The sequence below is a fragment of the Pygoscelis adeliae genome, unplaced genomic scaffold (genome assembly GCF_000699105.1).
Source record: "Pygoscelis adeliae isolate BGI_AS28 unplaced genomic scaffold, ASM69910v1 Scaffold92, whole genome shotgun sequence".
NCBI classification, from domain to species: domain Eukaryota; kingdom Metazoa; phylum Chordata; class Aves; order Sphenisciformes; family Spheniscidae; genus Pygoscelis; species Pygoscelis adeliae.
Window position 1 is genome coordinate 256,390 of NW_008824306.1, and position 17,466 is coordinate 273,855.

Consider the following 17,466-nt stretch of genomic DNA (forward strand, 5'->3'; position numbering starts at 1 on the left):
GTCACAACCTATCATGCTAGCATTACATGAAATAATTGTCTAAACACACGTTTTCTGCAGCACCTGGAAATGAATCAAAAGGCACCGCCGTTTCTGGGCTGTTGTGTTTAATTCAACATGAAATTCTCATAACACTTTGTCCAATGTTTGTCTCCTCTGACAGAAAGGCAAGGCTTATAAATAAATCCAGCATTGCTTTCACTGTGATTACAAACAAGCCATCTTTGCCTGAAACAATGAAACCTGGGCGAAATGTTAGGACAGTTGTGCTGACACAGTTCAAAGCAGGAGGCTGCCATATATAGCACAAAGCTATAATGGCAAAGAGGCTTTTTGCTCTAAATTGAAATGCAAAGGAGGCCCCAAGCCAAAAGACAGAACTGTTTGAGAGCATCCACTTGCTAAGCAGAAGGACAGTGCTGATTTGGGAGGGGATGGGTGGGGAAGGGGAAGGAAGGGGTCTGAGTGCGTAGGATGCTCTGCTGCTATACTGACTTCATACCACAACCAATGTATTAGAGATGCTCTTGAACCTGGTGCTAGTTTCTCCAAGCTTCACTGTCCTGATTCTTCCCATCTCCATCTGATCCAGTTATGGTCTTCAGGTGATCTCTATTGGATTTTTAAAGCCACAACTTTATGAATTGTAACATCATACTTTTCCTGAAAACTCAGCGGTTATGTTCTGCAGTAAGTTACTGTACTATTTCACATAATTCTGACTCTTCAGCGTTTTGTTCTGTAAATATCACACACAACCCATACCTCCATTTGAATCAGAAAGTCCACGGTACTCATACAATGGAGTACCAAGACAGTCTACAACTGCTTTACAAATAAGGTATTTATGCACCCACTTATTAATTTGACTTACTAATGTAAATTGATCATAGACTTGCATCAAGTCCTCCATTTTGTACTGTTCTAGCACCACAAAATTTTCCAGGTTCGTGCTTATCTTTCGTGCACAGTCTTGGCAATGTACAACATAGGTCTTTCGAGAATTGCTCTCACTAGTGACAAAAAGCAGATCAAAGACTTCCACCTATTAGATAGGAAACAGAAAGTCAACTGTTACATTTTTTAAAAGTTAAACCATGAAAACTGTATTTTCTTTAAGATTTACACCCTTACCCTGTGCATGCAAAGAGAATAATTAGATTTGTTCAGGGAAAATCTATCCTCCTAAGGCTCAGGCAGAGAAGTGAAATATTGTAAAACCACTAATATTACACTTAGGATGTCTGCATGAACAGCGCAATGGGAAAGCTTTTGGTCAATATTGACAAAGCAGGATTCATACTCTGAATAGGGGTTATTCAGTAAGGTGGGGATTTATAACAATTATACCTATTTTCCTTTTCAAAATTTGTCTGCAAAAGAAGTTCATGATTTATTTCCTTACTACGCATTCACACGCTCATCCTGCCCAAGAGGCTCAGTCAGAAGATAACTAGAAACTCATTTTCAGGGGGTAGGAAAATTTTATTTTCTTTTAAGCTTCATGAAAACAATTATCCAATACTTTAAAGGAACTATTAACAGAAAGTAGAATAAAAAATTTCAGCAAAAAGGTATATCCTGTGAAAAAAATGTACTTAAATTCTCTCTCTTTTGGGGCTGCTGTTGACTTCTGAAACGAAGACAGATACACCTCTAAAATGAAGTTCAGCAGATCAAATTATATGCAGGAAGGGATAACAACTTTTTATAACAACTGAGAATTGAAAATCGACTTCGTGAATAACAATGCTGTGGAAGAGACTGCAGCAAAATACAGCCTATGTCTAGAAAAGCTCTTTGAAGACAGTACTGCCTATAAGCACATATATGTGCTTATAGCATACAGTAGATGCTGCAACTTAAAAGCGAAATTAAAATAGCAACAACAACAAAAGACAGGACAAAATTTAAATAAATATGACAGTAGTACACAAGCCCAACACATTTTTACTGACCTCACAAATGCTACAGTAATGAGCTGGCTCGTCCTTTGCTCGCCCATGCCAGACAATCTCTTTTCCTGCAGCAATTAGAGCTTCCCTCAGTGTCTGGCACTGTTTGAGAGTTCTTAACAGGCAGTACCTGCAACCAAAATGAGGTGTATATTCAGTTCAATATTCAACTTTATAGCAAGATTCAAGTAGGCTTAAATTTCTTCCAAGACCCTGTACCTGGAGTTTCCTCTTCCTATGGGATTTCAGAAACAGCTGTCTAATAAGAATCACTGGACCCATGACTTATGCAGAAGTTAGACCACATGCTTATGGAGCTCTGTGGAGATTTGTTCCATCTCAGTACTGCCCCTTGCCCTGCAAACAGGCTGTATCTTTCATTTTTTACTGGAACGCATGAACGCTCTTTTAAGCACAATGAAACAATGTGTTTTCAAAAGCAATTCATGTATTTTATTTTGAACTGTAAGTTAGTTTGAACTGCCAAGTTCAAAATATCTGTTTACATTATGTGTAAATGACTATAGCCTATCCAAAGAACTGTTTTAATTAATATCCTAAAAACCCTGTTACTTCCTCAACACTATTAAACTTTCAGTTATCCAAAGTCTGGAAAACCAAGTTCTGACAGTCCTCTTCTGTACTAGAAAATCTAACTTGTTTTCTCGCATTGTATGAGCTACATAAGTTCTCTAAAAAAAAAGCTGGCAAAATAGGTCGCCAGATTTCTAAATTACAATCTTATTTACAATAATTTTTAGCTCTCAGCGATCCTATTTATTTGAGCTGCAGCCTTTGCAGCCTTTAATTTTCTCCTCCACAGGGTGGTTACGTTACATGCTCATTAGATGCAGAAGGAAGATTGAGAAAATGTAAGAGGAAGAATAAACATTGGACAGAAAACAAAGTGCTCAAGAGTTCTATCGAAATGTTTTCAACTTGATCCTTCTTCCATTTTAAAGCCTTAAACATGTAATAGATACGTTCTGTATTTTTTAAAAAAATGTTTCTTTCATGTGTTTCCAAGTAGTTAATAGAATCTTAGGCTTACTTTGAGATACTCTCCTCTTGATGTGTTACACTCAGACTGTTCATCTTCACTAAAAACAAGTCTATGGCTTCGTTAATACCCTCACTGTAAGAATAACGCAAAACTGAAAGCGTGTTTCTGTTCAACATCGTATTTTCATACACTGAATTTCAAGAAAATTAAACACCTCATTTAGCTGTAACTCCTTCAACACTTTTGAAGTTTGATGTTAATGGGACTTACGATGCTAAGGCCAACCATATGCAATAGATCATGCATTAATTCACTTGGGTGTTGGGCTAACGTACACATGCTTTTGACAAGTTCAGTAACTTTGGTATAGCATTCTTTTATGCAATATAGCCTGATTTCAAATAAAATTAAAAGCTACCATTCTTCTCTTCTCGTCTCTTCTGCTGTTAACTGGAAAAATCTCTGGGTATGGCAAAGAGCAACTGGAAGCACATCTGCACACTTGCCACCATTGTTCTCCACTCTTGACTTCCAAAGAGCTTTCAAAGTGTTATTTTCAAAGAGTTTTCTAGTGTTACAGTTGTGAAGCAAGAATTGCCCAAAATGTAACTCACATACAACACTGCTGCAATGTTTGCCAAATTTGCAACCAAAGCTGAAAACAGTAGCTAGAAGGTGAATTCCTCCTCCTTGGATAGAATTCAGATCCTAGTAATGGCACTTGAAAATGGAAACGTTAACTATTTCATGCTGTCAAAGAATGGGAGAAAGCATACTATCTATCACTTTGAAAATGCACCACAATTTCCTAAAGTATGGGAAGCCTAAAGAAAGCCAAAAAGGTGTCCAGCAGTGTCACAATGTATGTCAGCTTTTAGTACTGTAGGCCTGCTTTTATTCTTGTACAGTAAGAATTCAGCTGAAAGAAAATCTGGACCATCTCTCTCTCTCAAATTCTTTACAGGTATGGCATAAAGAGTATGAGTAAATCATGTCCAGTCAAATTCAAATATTTAAGAGAAGATGATTTTAGAATGGACATCATCCTGATTTATTCTAGAAGAGCAGTGAGAAACCTGTTTGAATATTTAGATATGCAGTAAAACTTCTGGAAGTGTGGAGACCATCCCAATGGCAACGCAAAACTGACCTCTTTGTATCTTTCAGTAATGTATCTTCCCTACTGATACGGAAATGTATTTTATCTGGCTTCATGATTTTGTGCAAAATCATTTCTCCCATGTCATGTTCTTTTATGTTTCTGAAACTATTTTTGTAGAAGAACTTATTATTTCAGTTACTTTGGAATTAATTTTTTAAGCCTTTATTACCATGTTCCCACTACCTCTAAAATTCTTCTCTTCCTCAGATGCATTTGTAAAAGTCCTTGCAGCTTCCATCTAAGAGGATTGTGGTTAATTTTTCTTTTCTTGAGGGTTGTGCTCCCTCAGTCAGGTTTTAAATCATTCTGTCTGCCTGTGTTCCTGCTCATGATTCTACTGTTAATATCAAATCTTTAAAAAACATTTCATGAGAAAGTTTCAGTTTTTGCTCTGTCTTTTATCTTGCAAGACAGCATTGAGTTGCACATTAACTAAAAATACAGGGCGGCTTCAGATTTCTTCCAAAAGCAAAGTTTCCTTCTACTATTTTTTTCCCTACTGCTATTCTATTTCTTTTCACCATAAATCCCAATATTTATATGTATTTATATGTATGCTTAAGTTTTAGTTTATTGCCTATGTAGTAGTTACTCTCACATAACCCAGTAAGACATATTTGTATTTATCTTCAAACTGGAATTACAAACTACTTTTTATTGTTTTCCAAGAGCTATTCTTTTGTACTATTCTGATACCTAAGAAGCCCCAGAGACAGAAGTCAAACTACCTAAACACTTCAGGTATCTTCGACATCCAATTTTAGATACAGACCTGCATTTTGGCAAAAAGATGACAGCTGTGTCAGTGATACTTTTTTTTTCCTGATGACAAATGAAAAGTCAGCTACTCAAGATGAAGTTCAACCAGCTGTATCAGAAATCACTATTTCTCAAGTGTTTTTATACACATGCACACACACACACACGTATAAACACACAAATGTCTATATTTTGTACATAATAAAATCCAGAAGCAGTGGACAATAGCTACTTGCCAACCAGTGCCATTTTCCTGCAGACAAGCAGTCCATAGGAAAATTATGCAACTGCTTTCCTATCTTAAGGACATTCACGAAGGTTTCTGCATTTCCAGTATGCTTACAAAGCCAAGGTCAGATACTAGACCTGTTTATTCTGGGGACACCCATTTCTAGTAACAGCTATACCGTAACTATAGAAATGACCACAATGAAGAGTTATCTCAGGTTACTGCTACTAGACGCTACAAACCAGAGCTCATCATTGGATCTTCTCCCCCCCTGCACACATAGCATGGAACTTGGGATCTGGCTGACAACTAACGTGGATGAGGGCTTAATCCCAGTAAACTGGAAGTGGTTTCAGTAGACTGGAAAAAGCAGAACTCATGCAAGACCGAAGTCTGTATCTGCTCCTCAGCATCTTTCTTTATTTGTAATGTACACCTAAAATTTAGGTGTCTCACTAGAAAAAGCTCAGCTGCTGTCAGCCAGCAAGACAATAGGGAACAACCATTTCATCCTCTGTGTTTCTTCACAATATTTTAAGAGATTCTCTTGGAGAAGGATGCTATACTCAGTCATGTTTTTCTCCTTTTAAGCCCAAACCATGGCAAAAAACCCCCGAACTTGTGCAAATGCAAAATACAGGTGCCAAAATACCGAAATCATATTTTCCAAAAACGTTCCAGAACTGTTTCAAGCTTTACAATAGATGCCTGCTGGGCTTGGGAAGATATATAAAGGTAATTGTGAAATAAGTTTGGGTTGTTGTGGGGGTTTTTTTGGGTTTTTTTTGTTTGTTTGTTTTTGTTTGTTTTTTGTTTTTTTGTGTTTTTTTTTTTTTTTTTTAAATATATGGACTTTTTGGCTTCTTCCCTCCCAAGAGGGAAGTTTCTCCCCGTTTCTCGTTTCTAAGTATTCAGTTTCTCCTCTCCCTTTTATGACAGCTGGCATTCTGACTATGAGCACTGATAGCTTAATTAAAGGGGCAAGACTGCCAAGCCTTCAGCAAAGATTTTCTTTGCCCTACATATTAGTTTCTAGATTTTAAGAAAGTATTCACACATAAATGCTATTCCAAAATCTAGCTTCACAGTAACTACAAACCTCCCTTCCTGTCTTCAACTTCCAACATTCTTGGTCCTTACAAAGTTACCATTTCACCAATTCCACCATTCTGAAACATGTTCAAGCCTAAATTAAATTCCTACTGTAAAAAGGTGTCTCACTCAGATGTCATCAATAAATCCTACCGGGGGGGGGAGAAATTCTTTTTCTTTGCCCTTTTTTTGCAAGTTAACCCACCCATTTTTTAAAGGTCCATTTAAATTGGGAAATGATAAAAGGATTCAATGCTTGTGGATCCAGTATGTTGAAAAGACTAAGAAGTGCTCAAGCTAGAAGCTCCTTTGGTAGGCTTAAGGAAAACAGAGAGTGCTGCTACCAGAGTATTCTCATGATGAGTCATTTGCATTGGAATTCCCCCCACTTTCTTTAGGACAAACCTACGATATATGCTGAAATGTCCGTTCATTCCTCAACCTAGGTATAATGGTGCTGCAGTATGATCTATATTTGCTTGAAGATGAACTCTTTAAAGAAAATTACTAAAGATGCTCCGAGCCTGGAATATTCCTGCATTTTGGAATACGTGTATGAGAAATGTCACTAAACTCAAGCATCATTTTACACATCAATTACTTCATTATTCAGAAGAAAGAGCAAAGGGAAGGAGGCTTTCAAATTCCTACTTGCATTTATTTAAAACATTTATACTGGATCTCCAAAAGACAGTGTGTGAGCACTAACTACAAGTTCTAGAAATGTAAAATTAAGTTTAACTTTGCTGTAAAAATGACTAAACATTCTAATTCTAATATTTGGGTCGATGACCTAATTTTGTTATTTCTTATGGTATGTACTCTGAACAGCTTTTGTCATCTCAGTCAACTGTTTCTGTAAACTGCTGTATTAAGTCTATGGTGCATTTAACAAAGAAGTTAATTAGATCATTCTAAAGCTAAGCCACAATAACATCAAATACAACATAATAAAACTAATGATATCTGAAATGGATTCTTTGAAAAACAGAATATGAAATAATTTTGGCTTGATTCTCAGGAACGGAAAAATCTTACAAAGGATTACTTACAAATCAACTATTGCTTTATGCTTGAAGAGGAAATGGGTACAGTAAATGTTCAAATAAGTAAAACTTACTTTATCATTTCAAAAAGCTTTGGATCTGAGACCTTGATATTTCGAGCCATATTCCATGAAAGATGAACCATGGGTACTATGGACTTTACGCTCTGCAGTTTATTCCACTCGTACCGTTCCACTGCCAATTTATATTGACAGGCTATACAAAAGCAAAAGTACAGAAGCAATTAGTCAAGTTAAGAAATAAGTATCAACTGGAGCCAAAATAATTTGATTATAATCAAAATTTATACCCTTTAGGGCTAGATTAAACTTCATTCGCAACGACACATTCATTGCAAATACACTTGAATTTTATAAAATTTCTTTTAAAGTATTTATGATGCTAAAAGAACGTGCAATATCACAGCAGCAACAACTATCTGTGAAAACAAGTTGCTGACAAGCATTCGATTTCTATGGTGAAGAGAGAGCAATATTTCAAAAAGTGTTCCTTAATAAATTTTCAAGTATTTCAGATTAAAAAAAACAACAAAAAAACCCCAAACCACCCCCACCCCCCCCCGAATCTAAAATGTCTGCATCTCACTCTATTCACTCTTTATAATAATTTTACAATGCTGTGGTATATAATTTGTCTTGAAAAGGAAGACTGCACATTGAGAGATTTGTTGCAATGAGTCAGACTTTTTCATTAAGCAGCCTACTCACCCCGCCCTTTTTTTAAAAATGTTTTACAAAATTTACTGCGACTGAACACGTGACCTCTGTATCAGTCAATCATACAATCCTGGAGATATACTGTTTATTGCATCATAATGAAATAAAGACACACCTTAAACTATTTAAGAAAACAGGAGTTTTTTGGAAGTACATTCCGTTCAAATGCTTGACAGAATCTCATTTTAGCTGTGAAATTTCCTTCTACTCTCACTTCTAAAAACCTTCCAAGACCATGGTTCAAAACTAAAAACTTCTAGAATAGTAGGTCTGAAAAACCTAGTATTCCTTTACGAACAAGATTTTACAACTGTTGGCATTTCCTGATGCTTTCACTGAAGAGCATTTAAGTAGCAGTTGTTCTGAAAAAAGTTAGATGGGACAAGTCCTCAACTCATACACAAGCTATAGCGCAGTCTGCTGGGTAGAAAAAATGTTGGGAGAAAAAGTTAAGAAGTGGCCTACAAGACAGAGTGTATGAATTCATCTAAACATTTTATTCTGCTGGTGTTTGCTACACAATTGTAATTTTTACAAGTCCATTAAATGGACAAGTGCAAAGACGGCATTCTTGCTGCTTTCCCCTCCCTCTTACCAATGGAATTATTTAAAGCTTCAACACAATGTTTTAAAATACAGTACGTTCGTTTTTTTTAACCTAGTAAAGCATGGTAAATTAGTAAGACATGGGAAGTTCTGTGGCATATGTAGTATATTATTACCTAATTACGTAGTTCAGCACAAGTACTATTCAACCATACCTGTAAGAGGGCCAACATTCCACGCAATGTTGTTGCACCAACCAATAGCCTGAACCCAATGAACAGTGCCAGCATTTATCCACACCAAATCCCCTGGTCTTTGAATAAACCTATAAACTGGGACATTGGCTTCATACAAATCTTCCAAGTTTGGCCACCAAGATCCCATTAGGAAATTCATATTATTCCTGAAACAATAGGAAAAATGAAGTCTTCAGCATTTATCAGCAGACATATTAGTGGTTGATATGTCAATGAAATTTCCTGTAAAAACTGATCCCCACGATAAATGCTTTCTGCATCTAATCAGTGACTCAGGAGGACTAGTCAAACAGAAAGTTTCATCTATAAAATTCCTGATCCTAATTCCACATTTCACATCCTGCAATACATTAAAACACTTAGCCATCTGTCTGCCCATGTGAAGTCAGTTTATGGCTTCCAGTTTTGTTCTATTTTCCTTTCAATTTCCCAGTATTTTATTAATGCTGAGGCAGAGAAATCCTTGGTCAGATCTAGTGTGACACTGGTGCCAAATGCTGCTTTTTTTTAACCAGTGACTGATTTTATATACTGAGCGTACCAGCTCTTAAGAATGTTTTCTGTTTTGAACAACGCCACCCATGTACTCGCACTGTCAGCGTATGCACACAAAGCTTGTCCACACAACAAGCAACCTGTTGACACCATCTCAGCTGTGATCCACAGGTCTATGCTACGTTCAGCCAAGAAATGTCAACCCTCCTGAGAAGCATGAAAACACATCTCCATATGAATTTCCTAAGCACGAATTCTTCCACTATGGTTATGCAAAATACATACTTCTCTCCCATCCTTATTCCAATTTTATACTGTTTTTATACTGCATCATGGGAGATCATTCGCAATTCACAGTTTTCAAAGACAATTCTGTGCCTCTGTCAGGCACTCTAGATATTTTATGAGGTTACCAAGATCTTAGTTTCTCTGTCACCCTCAGGAGGACAGTGTCATGGGCGTAAAAGGCATGTTGTCAGAGACATTGCAATTGCATCAGTGGAATTACAATTTTGAGATGGCTAATTTTGTAAAGGTGGATGAAATAAGAACAGTTGTCAGTAGACAGGCAGAAAAAATACAGAGTACAGAGACACGGAGATGAATTTGCAGAGCTCTGGAAAAGTTCTGAAGAAAGTCAAGAGCTTAGTCCAGTTTTAACTGGGCAAGATAAGAAAAAAAAATTATCCCGTAAGATCAGCTTCAGAGGCTACCACTTGAATACTAGCATGATTAAAGGACACAATTGCTCCCCCCCTTTTTTTTTGGGGGGGGGGGGGGGCGCGGGGGGGGGGGGGGTTTGGGGGGGGGGGGGGGGGGGCACGGAGCGGGGGTGTGCATGTGCATATGTGTGTGTTGTGTTAGGTGGATGCTTTAAAAACAAACAAAAGGCACAACATAGAAACCCCAATCTTAGAGCTGGCTGAGTATTTCCCCAACGGTCAGTGCACTTTAACTTTTCCAGCAAGCTACAAACTTGTAAGTGTATGCAAAGCATGCCATGACACCTCCTGGGGTCCGAGTAAACTAAGGTCTCCCTCTAGATGCAGCAAGAATGTCATACCATGCCAAAATACCAATGACTCTGTACTTGCTTGTGTACAACATGTGTACATTAATCATAATAAAGATTAACAGCATACATCACCAGGAAAACACTTTATTCCATCACTCCTAAAAAACCCGAAACAAAACCTCAACTCCTTCACCCCCAACTTTGTTCCATCACTCCACTGCAATAGCCCTAGAAGCCATTACAAATGCATCACCATTTGGTCATAGTAGAGGTCAGCTTTAATATGCATGATAGAGTGCCTAGATAAACAGCAAGGACCATGATGGATTTTCTGATGTGAAAATGTTACCACTACAAAAACTGGATTGATGCCACGTAATACACATTGGTAGCAGACAGCCTGTGCTTATACTAAACTACTGATCTCCCTTAATGTAGTATAAATTTGAATCTTGAACTTGGATGAGCATTTGCTACTATCAATCTCTCACTTCTTGTATTTCCTTCATTCCCGTGTTTGAAAAAAGCAAATAATGGACCTAATGTTAATTTTTGAGAGCAAAGCTATCACAGGCAATCCAAGTTTCTGTACATTGTACAAATGTTGTATTTTGTATAAATTTAGATTTTGCATTTTGACTTATTTTAAAAGACTTTTCTGACTACATGGAAAACCTGTAAAATGTCCCCTTACAACACCCTCAGTAATTTCCCCCCTTAGGTCTGAGAAAGGCACAGAGAACTTGATAAAAATAGAGAAGAACAGCATGCCCAGCTTACTTTTCACAGAAGTCATTCATGACACCCCAATAGCTTTCAGGGACAACAAACCATTCACAGTCACCTGGACCAATATTTATATTTACTGAACAAAAGTTGTTATTTTCTTGATGACCTGAAATTTAGAGAAAAATAAACACCCTTTATGTAAGGTTGATCTACCAAAATAACACTATGAAAATGCAAAGTTATAATTACTAAAAAACCCTACATCATAGTTTAAGTATTTGTACATATTTTTCTGTGACACTTATACATACTATTTTGGTGCTTCACAGTGTTAAGAAATGCAATTAAGCTACCAGTGGCAAGAGAATTCTGCTTTTGTTAGTTTGTGGAAAATGAAAAGCTGAAACTACCAATCTTGTGAATCTGACCAATACTTCAGCAGTTCCCTTTTTGTAGAAATAAATGCTTCAAGATGCTAAAGCTTAGATTCTGTGTTTTATGATAGCTCTTGACAGTCCCAGTCAGGAGCAGAACTTCATGACTTCAGGCACTGAATAGACAAGTAGTAAGAAAATCAGTCCCAAAGAGCTTTCAAAATCAATGTAGAAATGCCAGTATTTTATCTTCTTTTGACAGCTGGAAAACTGAGCCATAATCCCTAACGGAACTATTTAAAGTTGTACTTCAGAAAAAAGAGACCCTGAAATTTAGTCCAGATCCCTCAAGTCTCAGTCCAGTGCCCTAACACAGCACTATTCATTATGGAGGGTTGAGTCCTATCCTCAGACGACAAGATAGCAAAAAGTAAAAGTATACTGATTTCTATGATTGCACAAGACCTACTTTGGAAGCCTATAAAAACTTTCAAAGCATGTAAAATACAAATACTGTCCAAGTACGTAAACCCATCCTCTTTCTCCCCTTAAAGAATCCAGTACTGCATGCAAGAGGTTAGTATAGTAATTATCTAGCACTGCAGATATCCAGAAATTTCCACTATAAAGTAATTTAGTACTTCATACACGCAGAGTTCAGTTAAACAAGAAATTAAAAAAATGCTGAATATATACAGTTTTATCACGTTTAGGCATGCTGTAAGATATGGAATATCTGCAGTGCAGTTAAATCAATACCACAGCAATAGAACCTGATTTTTTTTTCATGCAAAGAGATTATACTCACCTGGTGTTCTGCTTCCTGGAACCTTCATGTACAACTGCACTGTGTTCATGCCCAGGATGGTATGACCAACATGGCTTAGAAGATATACCACACGTACAAAAGCAGGAAGTTTTGTCAGTTCATGGAGTTGCAACTTCCACCTGCAGCAAAACAGCAAATTGACAAACTGTGAAACCCCAAATTCTTAGAAGAATTTGAGAAATATAAACATTTTCAAAAAGTTGTTAGCATAGGAGGTAAAAGAGGAGACAACCTACTTCTATATAACTTATCATCTCTGAAGAGGGAAGTTGAGACAATGCAATACCTTTACTTGACAGTTACAGAAATTTAAATGACAATTTCATTTAAGGGTGAGCTAAAAGCCAGGGTGACCGGACTCACTCTTGCAGTTAGCCAGTCTGCTGCCATACTGCCAGAAAATTCTGCTTGAAATTTACACCTCGGTGTACATCTTTTCCAAGTTAAAACAGAGCTGTGCTCTCCTCACACTCTAAGCGAGTCAGAAACTGTTAACCATGCTTTCAAGAGCCAAATGATACAACAGTACAACATATGTCAAGAAGACTGTCTAAACATACCCTAGCCTGTGCACAAATTGCTGTGACCAAGAATGAAGTTAACTACATGCATGTGCTATGGAACTAAACACTTGCATTAAGAAAAACACAGATCTTCAAACACAAAAATCCTAGAACTTAAGTGTGGAGCTCTGTAATATCACCCAGGTATCCGTGTTACTCTCTTAATTTTAAAATATTTCCAAATATAGTCACAAATTTGACAGGCTAGTTGAGGGGAAAGACAGTTTTGTAGCAAAAGCCGAGACTGCGGATCAGAAGATCAGGCATTTACCTGGGATCCTACAAGAACTATTTCAAGTGTCAAAATGCAATTCCCTACGAGCCTCAGCTTAGTTATGCTTAGGTTAATTTAAAGTCTCTCTCCCAATGGTTTGCTCTGAGTGCTAATTTATTAGCAACAATTTTGCATCTACAGATGGAATTTTCTTTAGAAAAAAATAGCATCAGTATTTTGTAACAATCTCTAATCACGTTACAAAAATTGTTACAATTGTATCTCTAATCACAATTGTTACAAAAATTTTGTAACAATCTCTAATCACATATGTATGTATACACATTGATCTTTCAGTGACTATATCACAAAAGACCTCAGCATCTTAAGCGGGCCTTATTCCCCCGTTTCAAACACCATAATCTTTTCTTCTGCTCTAAGGGTTGAAGTAGATCAGAATTTTTGTACTGCAGCTGGCAGGACTGACAGCCTAGACATGCTGGATCTTTTATGGAAATATATACTAACTAGAGATTGAACCAAATAAAAAATTATTACTGGACAAAAAAATATGCTTTCAGAGTATTTCTAATACTTTCTGATGTTTTTCTGAGCTACGTTCCATCTGCTCGGAGAAAGATACGTAGTCTAAAGAACACACAATTTATTTCTTTTTTTTTTTTTTCAGGTTCTGGCAAAGGTTTCATGGCTTATTCACAGGTAAGCATTGGTCTGATCTTTACTACCTATTTTGAACCCTATTCCTGGATAGAGAAGCAAGAGCTATAAAAAAGTGGAAACAGAAAGGATGACAGTAGGAACAAAAGGAAACAAAAAAGAAGTAACAAAAATCCAGACAAACAAAAAAGAAAAATCCTTTAATCTTACAATTTCTGTGCAAAGACTGAGAACTCGGTGTTGTCAGAAGTAATTAGTTGTAAGCAAACAATTTAAAGCCTCAGAATGAAACAAAGGGAATGTACTGAAGGAGGACTAGAAAGAACAGTTTCTGATGGATGTTTTAAGTTCATTTCTGGAAAAATTAAGATCCTGGAAAGAAAAGCTTGAAAGGAGATTTTAGGGTGAGAAGGACTCTTAACAACTGTTAGAAGACCAAAGGTAACAATTTAATTGTGGAAATGGGGTGTGCAGCTGGAATTAGGTTTATCAACAGACTGACTGATGTCCGAGAAGAACGCATTGGTTTTCCAGAAGGAGTATCATACTGTAGAATACCACTGTGAGCAGGAGAAACTGTAATCAACTTACTTTTTGTCATCTGACAGGTCAATGTTGGTCCCAAACTTGATTGTTTTAAAAGGTCCTCTTCTCCTCCTCCCAGAGCTGCAAATACAAAAAACGTAATAGGTTGATGTGAAGATGGGAATGATGTAAAAAAACACATAAAACCAACCACAGAATTATCACAGTTATACCACACTTACTTATCAGAAGATGTGGATTCATTATCCGAGTGGTCCTTGTGGTGACTCTTCTTCTCATTTTCCTCCTATAAAATGCAATTGTGGAAATGTTTTAATATATATAAACAAACATAAAAGTAAGAATATATCTAAAATATATAGGTATAAAGTGATAACATGTTCACAGGCATAAGTACATTTGTTTCAAGATGCTGGTACAATCTTTAAAATATCTGTATCTAAGATTTTATGTGAATATTACTGTTAAGAAAATAAAAAAAAGTAGTTATTAGTCAAAAGCCATTGCAAAAAATCCTTCATGACTACAAATTCAGTGAAGCTCAGGCGAGGACAACAGAAAATGTCTACACTGTAAACACTTCTGCTAGCCTACATTACAGTTGCAAATGAGTATGTTGGTTTGCTTCATTATGCAGGTGAACTGGAATCCAGTTAACTAACTTAAGGAATACCGTTAACTTTTTTAGACTAGAACATTTACCTTGCTTCAAAGTCAAGCAGGTCTCCTGACACAAAATTAGGATGACTAATATTTATAAAATTAATTTTATAAAATCCATTATATAAAATCTTTTGAATTTTTCATAGCCATATGCTATTTTAGCACTCCAGTAGCTAGGACCATGACTAGTGGAAAAAATCTAACCAATATTAAATGATGTAATTTGATCTTTTTAGCAGAGTGGGCTCAAAACCCTATTCTAAAGAATTCTTTTTTGGCAAGTATATGGACATAGAAGGTAAAAGAACAGGACAAAAAGGAGGAAAGAACTGCCTGGAGGCTATCCAAAGATCTCTAGCTTTGAATGGGACTGTTGTTAAATCTCAAAGTGCCCGATGTACCTGAGAAAGTCTTATTCATCCTTTGAATGAAGGACAAAAAGAAACAAAAAGGAACCTAGTGATGATGGATTTATCAAATACTCCAAGACATGTTAGAAAAGCAATGTAATAGTTGTTAGAGGAATTAAAAAAAAAAAAAAGATATCACTTAGGGCAAGCCAAGAGGATTGTGTCTGTAGAAAGAAGAAACAAGGCTTTCATGTGAACACTGTGAAAAGTCACCTAAGGACAGGTCAAAGCAGTGTTAGGTAAAGGACGCTTGTACACTTAAAACAATGTCTTTTTCATTTCCAAGGCAAAAATGACAATCATCACTCAGAAAATTATTTTACATATTACATTTTTACCATCAATTTGTAACAGAAAAAAAAAAACATCAGAAAACCCTGCAGTTCACTTCTTGGTGCAAAACCAGAGCTGAGGAAAAAAAACTGACAAGCTGGTATGTGATCAGTTATGTACATTATTGAACATGTACTTCACTGGACCATTATATGTATATAGTGTTCTCCAGCCCCTCTGGAATGATGTACAAGAATACAATGCTGGTGCAAGTATTCAAGGGGCACCGGAAAGCTTCAGTTGATATCCTACATAAATTTATTACCACTGCAGAGAAAAAAAAAAACACCCTTTTACATCCCAAGCTCTTGATGACTTCAATGCTCCCCACTTCCCAATGGTACTCCTGTTTCTTCTCCTCATCTTGTATCAGTCTCACTCAAAACCTTGTGACTACCTTCCCTTCTCTTTTCTTCAACTACCGATTCATTTCTTCATTTCTAGACCTTTCCTCTAATGCACAAAGTTTAAATTTAGAATTTCTCTTTCCTTTCTTAATGAAACCATTGCTGTTTCTGTGTAATGGCAGTGAATACTGCAATAGTCAATTACCCACTTTGGCATTTTCCCTATTTTCTAATTAACAACTGGTCAAGAATATCTTTTTGTCTTAGTTCCACCTTACCCTGATCTTTTTATAACAGCAGATAACATAAGCCTCCAAGGAGTGCCCATAGCTAATTCCAACAATATGCTCACTACTTCAGCGAAAATACTAAAAAGTAATACCAATAAAATAACATTTCAGACATTTCACCCTGTCAGATACATCTAACAACTACTAAACTAAACAGAAATTCTTATGTTTGGAACCAAACAATAACAAATAGGAAAGCATCACTTTTCTGGGGAAAAAAGAAGTTATTTTAATATTATAAACTGTTGTGCTGAAAGACAAGTATGAGTGTAAACTTCTAATAAGCTACATCCGAATTAATTCAGGATACTATGAAGAACAAAGAAATTTAATTTCAAAGAGTATGTGAAATTAGAAGCAATACAAGTTAAAAAAAAATCTTAAGTTCTAAATATTTTAATATGAATTTTGATATTATTATATGAATGCTTAAGCTATCAAGCTTTTAAAGTATGTAATAGTCAGTTTTACATTAAGAAAATTAAGTTTTACATTAAGCATTTGGGAGGAATACCCTATATATGATTTGACCCTCTATTCAAAAGAGATTTTGTAAATTTACCTGTGCTCTTCACACTAATCGAAATGTCTCCTTTTCCTAAATAAACTCCTGATTAGGAGTTACTAATTGGTTCCAGAGTTAGTTTACAGTTTGTAAATTGTTATCGTAAATAATAACAATGGACTTACCCTTAAAGACTCCTGGAATGAGGAGGCCTGGTACTGTGCATATTTAGCAATTGTTGTATGAGATCTACTGCTTTCACAACGCCAGATTTTCTTTGTTCCAGTGGGGTCCCAGTTTTCATCTGCTGGCTGCAGTAGTTGTGTCCTCACTTCTACTATGTGTTCATTATTTGCTTCTACCAATGTCTTAGTAGAGAAGAGTCCTAGATCTAATAGATAGGAATAAAATTCATAAATGACAGTTAAAATATAATAAAAAGTTTCAAGAAAAGAAGACATTAATACTTTGAAGTTATCTGAAGGTTTAAATGAAAGCATGTTTTTCCCCCCTTAACCTTCATAACACAGCCCACCTGTAGGTTAAAAATTAACGCTCAAGATTAACACTCAAAAAGCTTTTCTGCACACAACAGTAGAAGCTTAGAAAAAACTTGGCAGCTACTGTATGGACTATATTCCAAGAAACATTTTACATGACTTGTGTAAACAAATCTGCAAACAATGTTT

At 36.3% G+C, this 17,466-nt stretch overlaps 1 protein-coding gene across 3 annotated transcripts in view; it reads right to left on the bottom strand.

Moving 5' to 3' along the window:
* The window catches only part of KDM6A (lysine (K)-specific demethylase 6A), a 122,475-nt gene that overhangs the window by 3,713 nt on the left and 101,296 nt on the right, over positions 1-17,466 (bottom strand). For 2 of the 3 annotated variants that reach the window (XM_009318884.1, XM_009318883.1), the window contains 9 exons: positions 16,963-17,168; positions 14,451-14,515; positions 14,275-14,349; positions 12,208-12,347; positions 11,077-11,191; positions 8,745-8,932; positions 7,321-7,462; positions 1,959-2,085; positions 875-1,045 (listed from right to left, as the gene is read on the bottom strand). In XM_009318884.1, the coding sequence (XP_009317159.1) occupies positions 875-1,045; positions 1,959-2,085; positions 7,321-7,462; positions 8,745-8,932; positions 11,077-11,191; positions 12,208-12,347; positions 14,275-14,349; positions 14,451-14,515; positions 16,963-17,168 (1,229 nt within the window). Of the gene's footprint in view, positions 1-533; positions 613-874; positions 1,046-1,958; positions 2,086-7,320; positions 7,463-8,744; positions 8,933-11,076; positions 11,192-12,207; positions 12,348-14,274; positions 14,350-14,450; positions 14,516-16,962; positions 17,169-17,466 lie in introns of all 3 variants that reach the window. The other variant, XM_009318885.1, reaches the window with a different exon arrangement.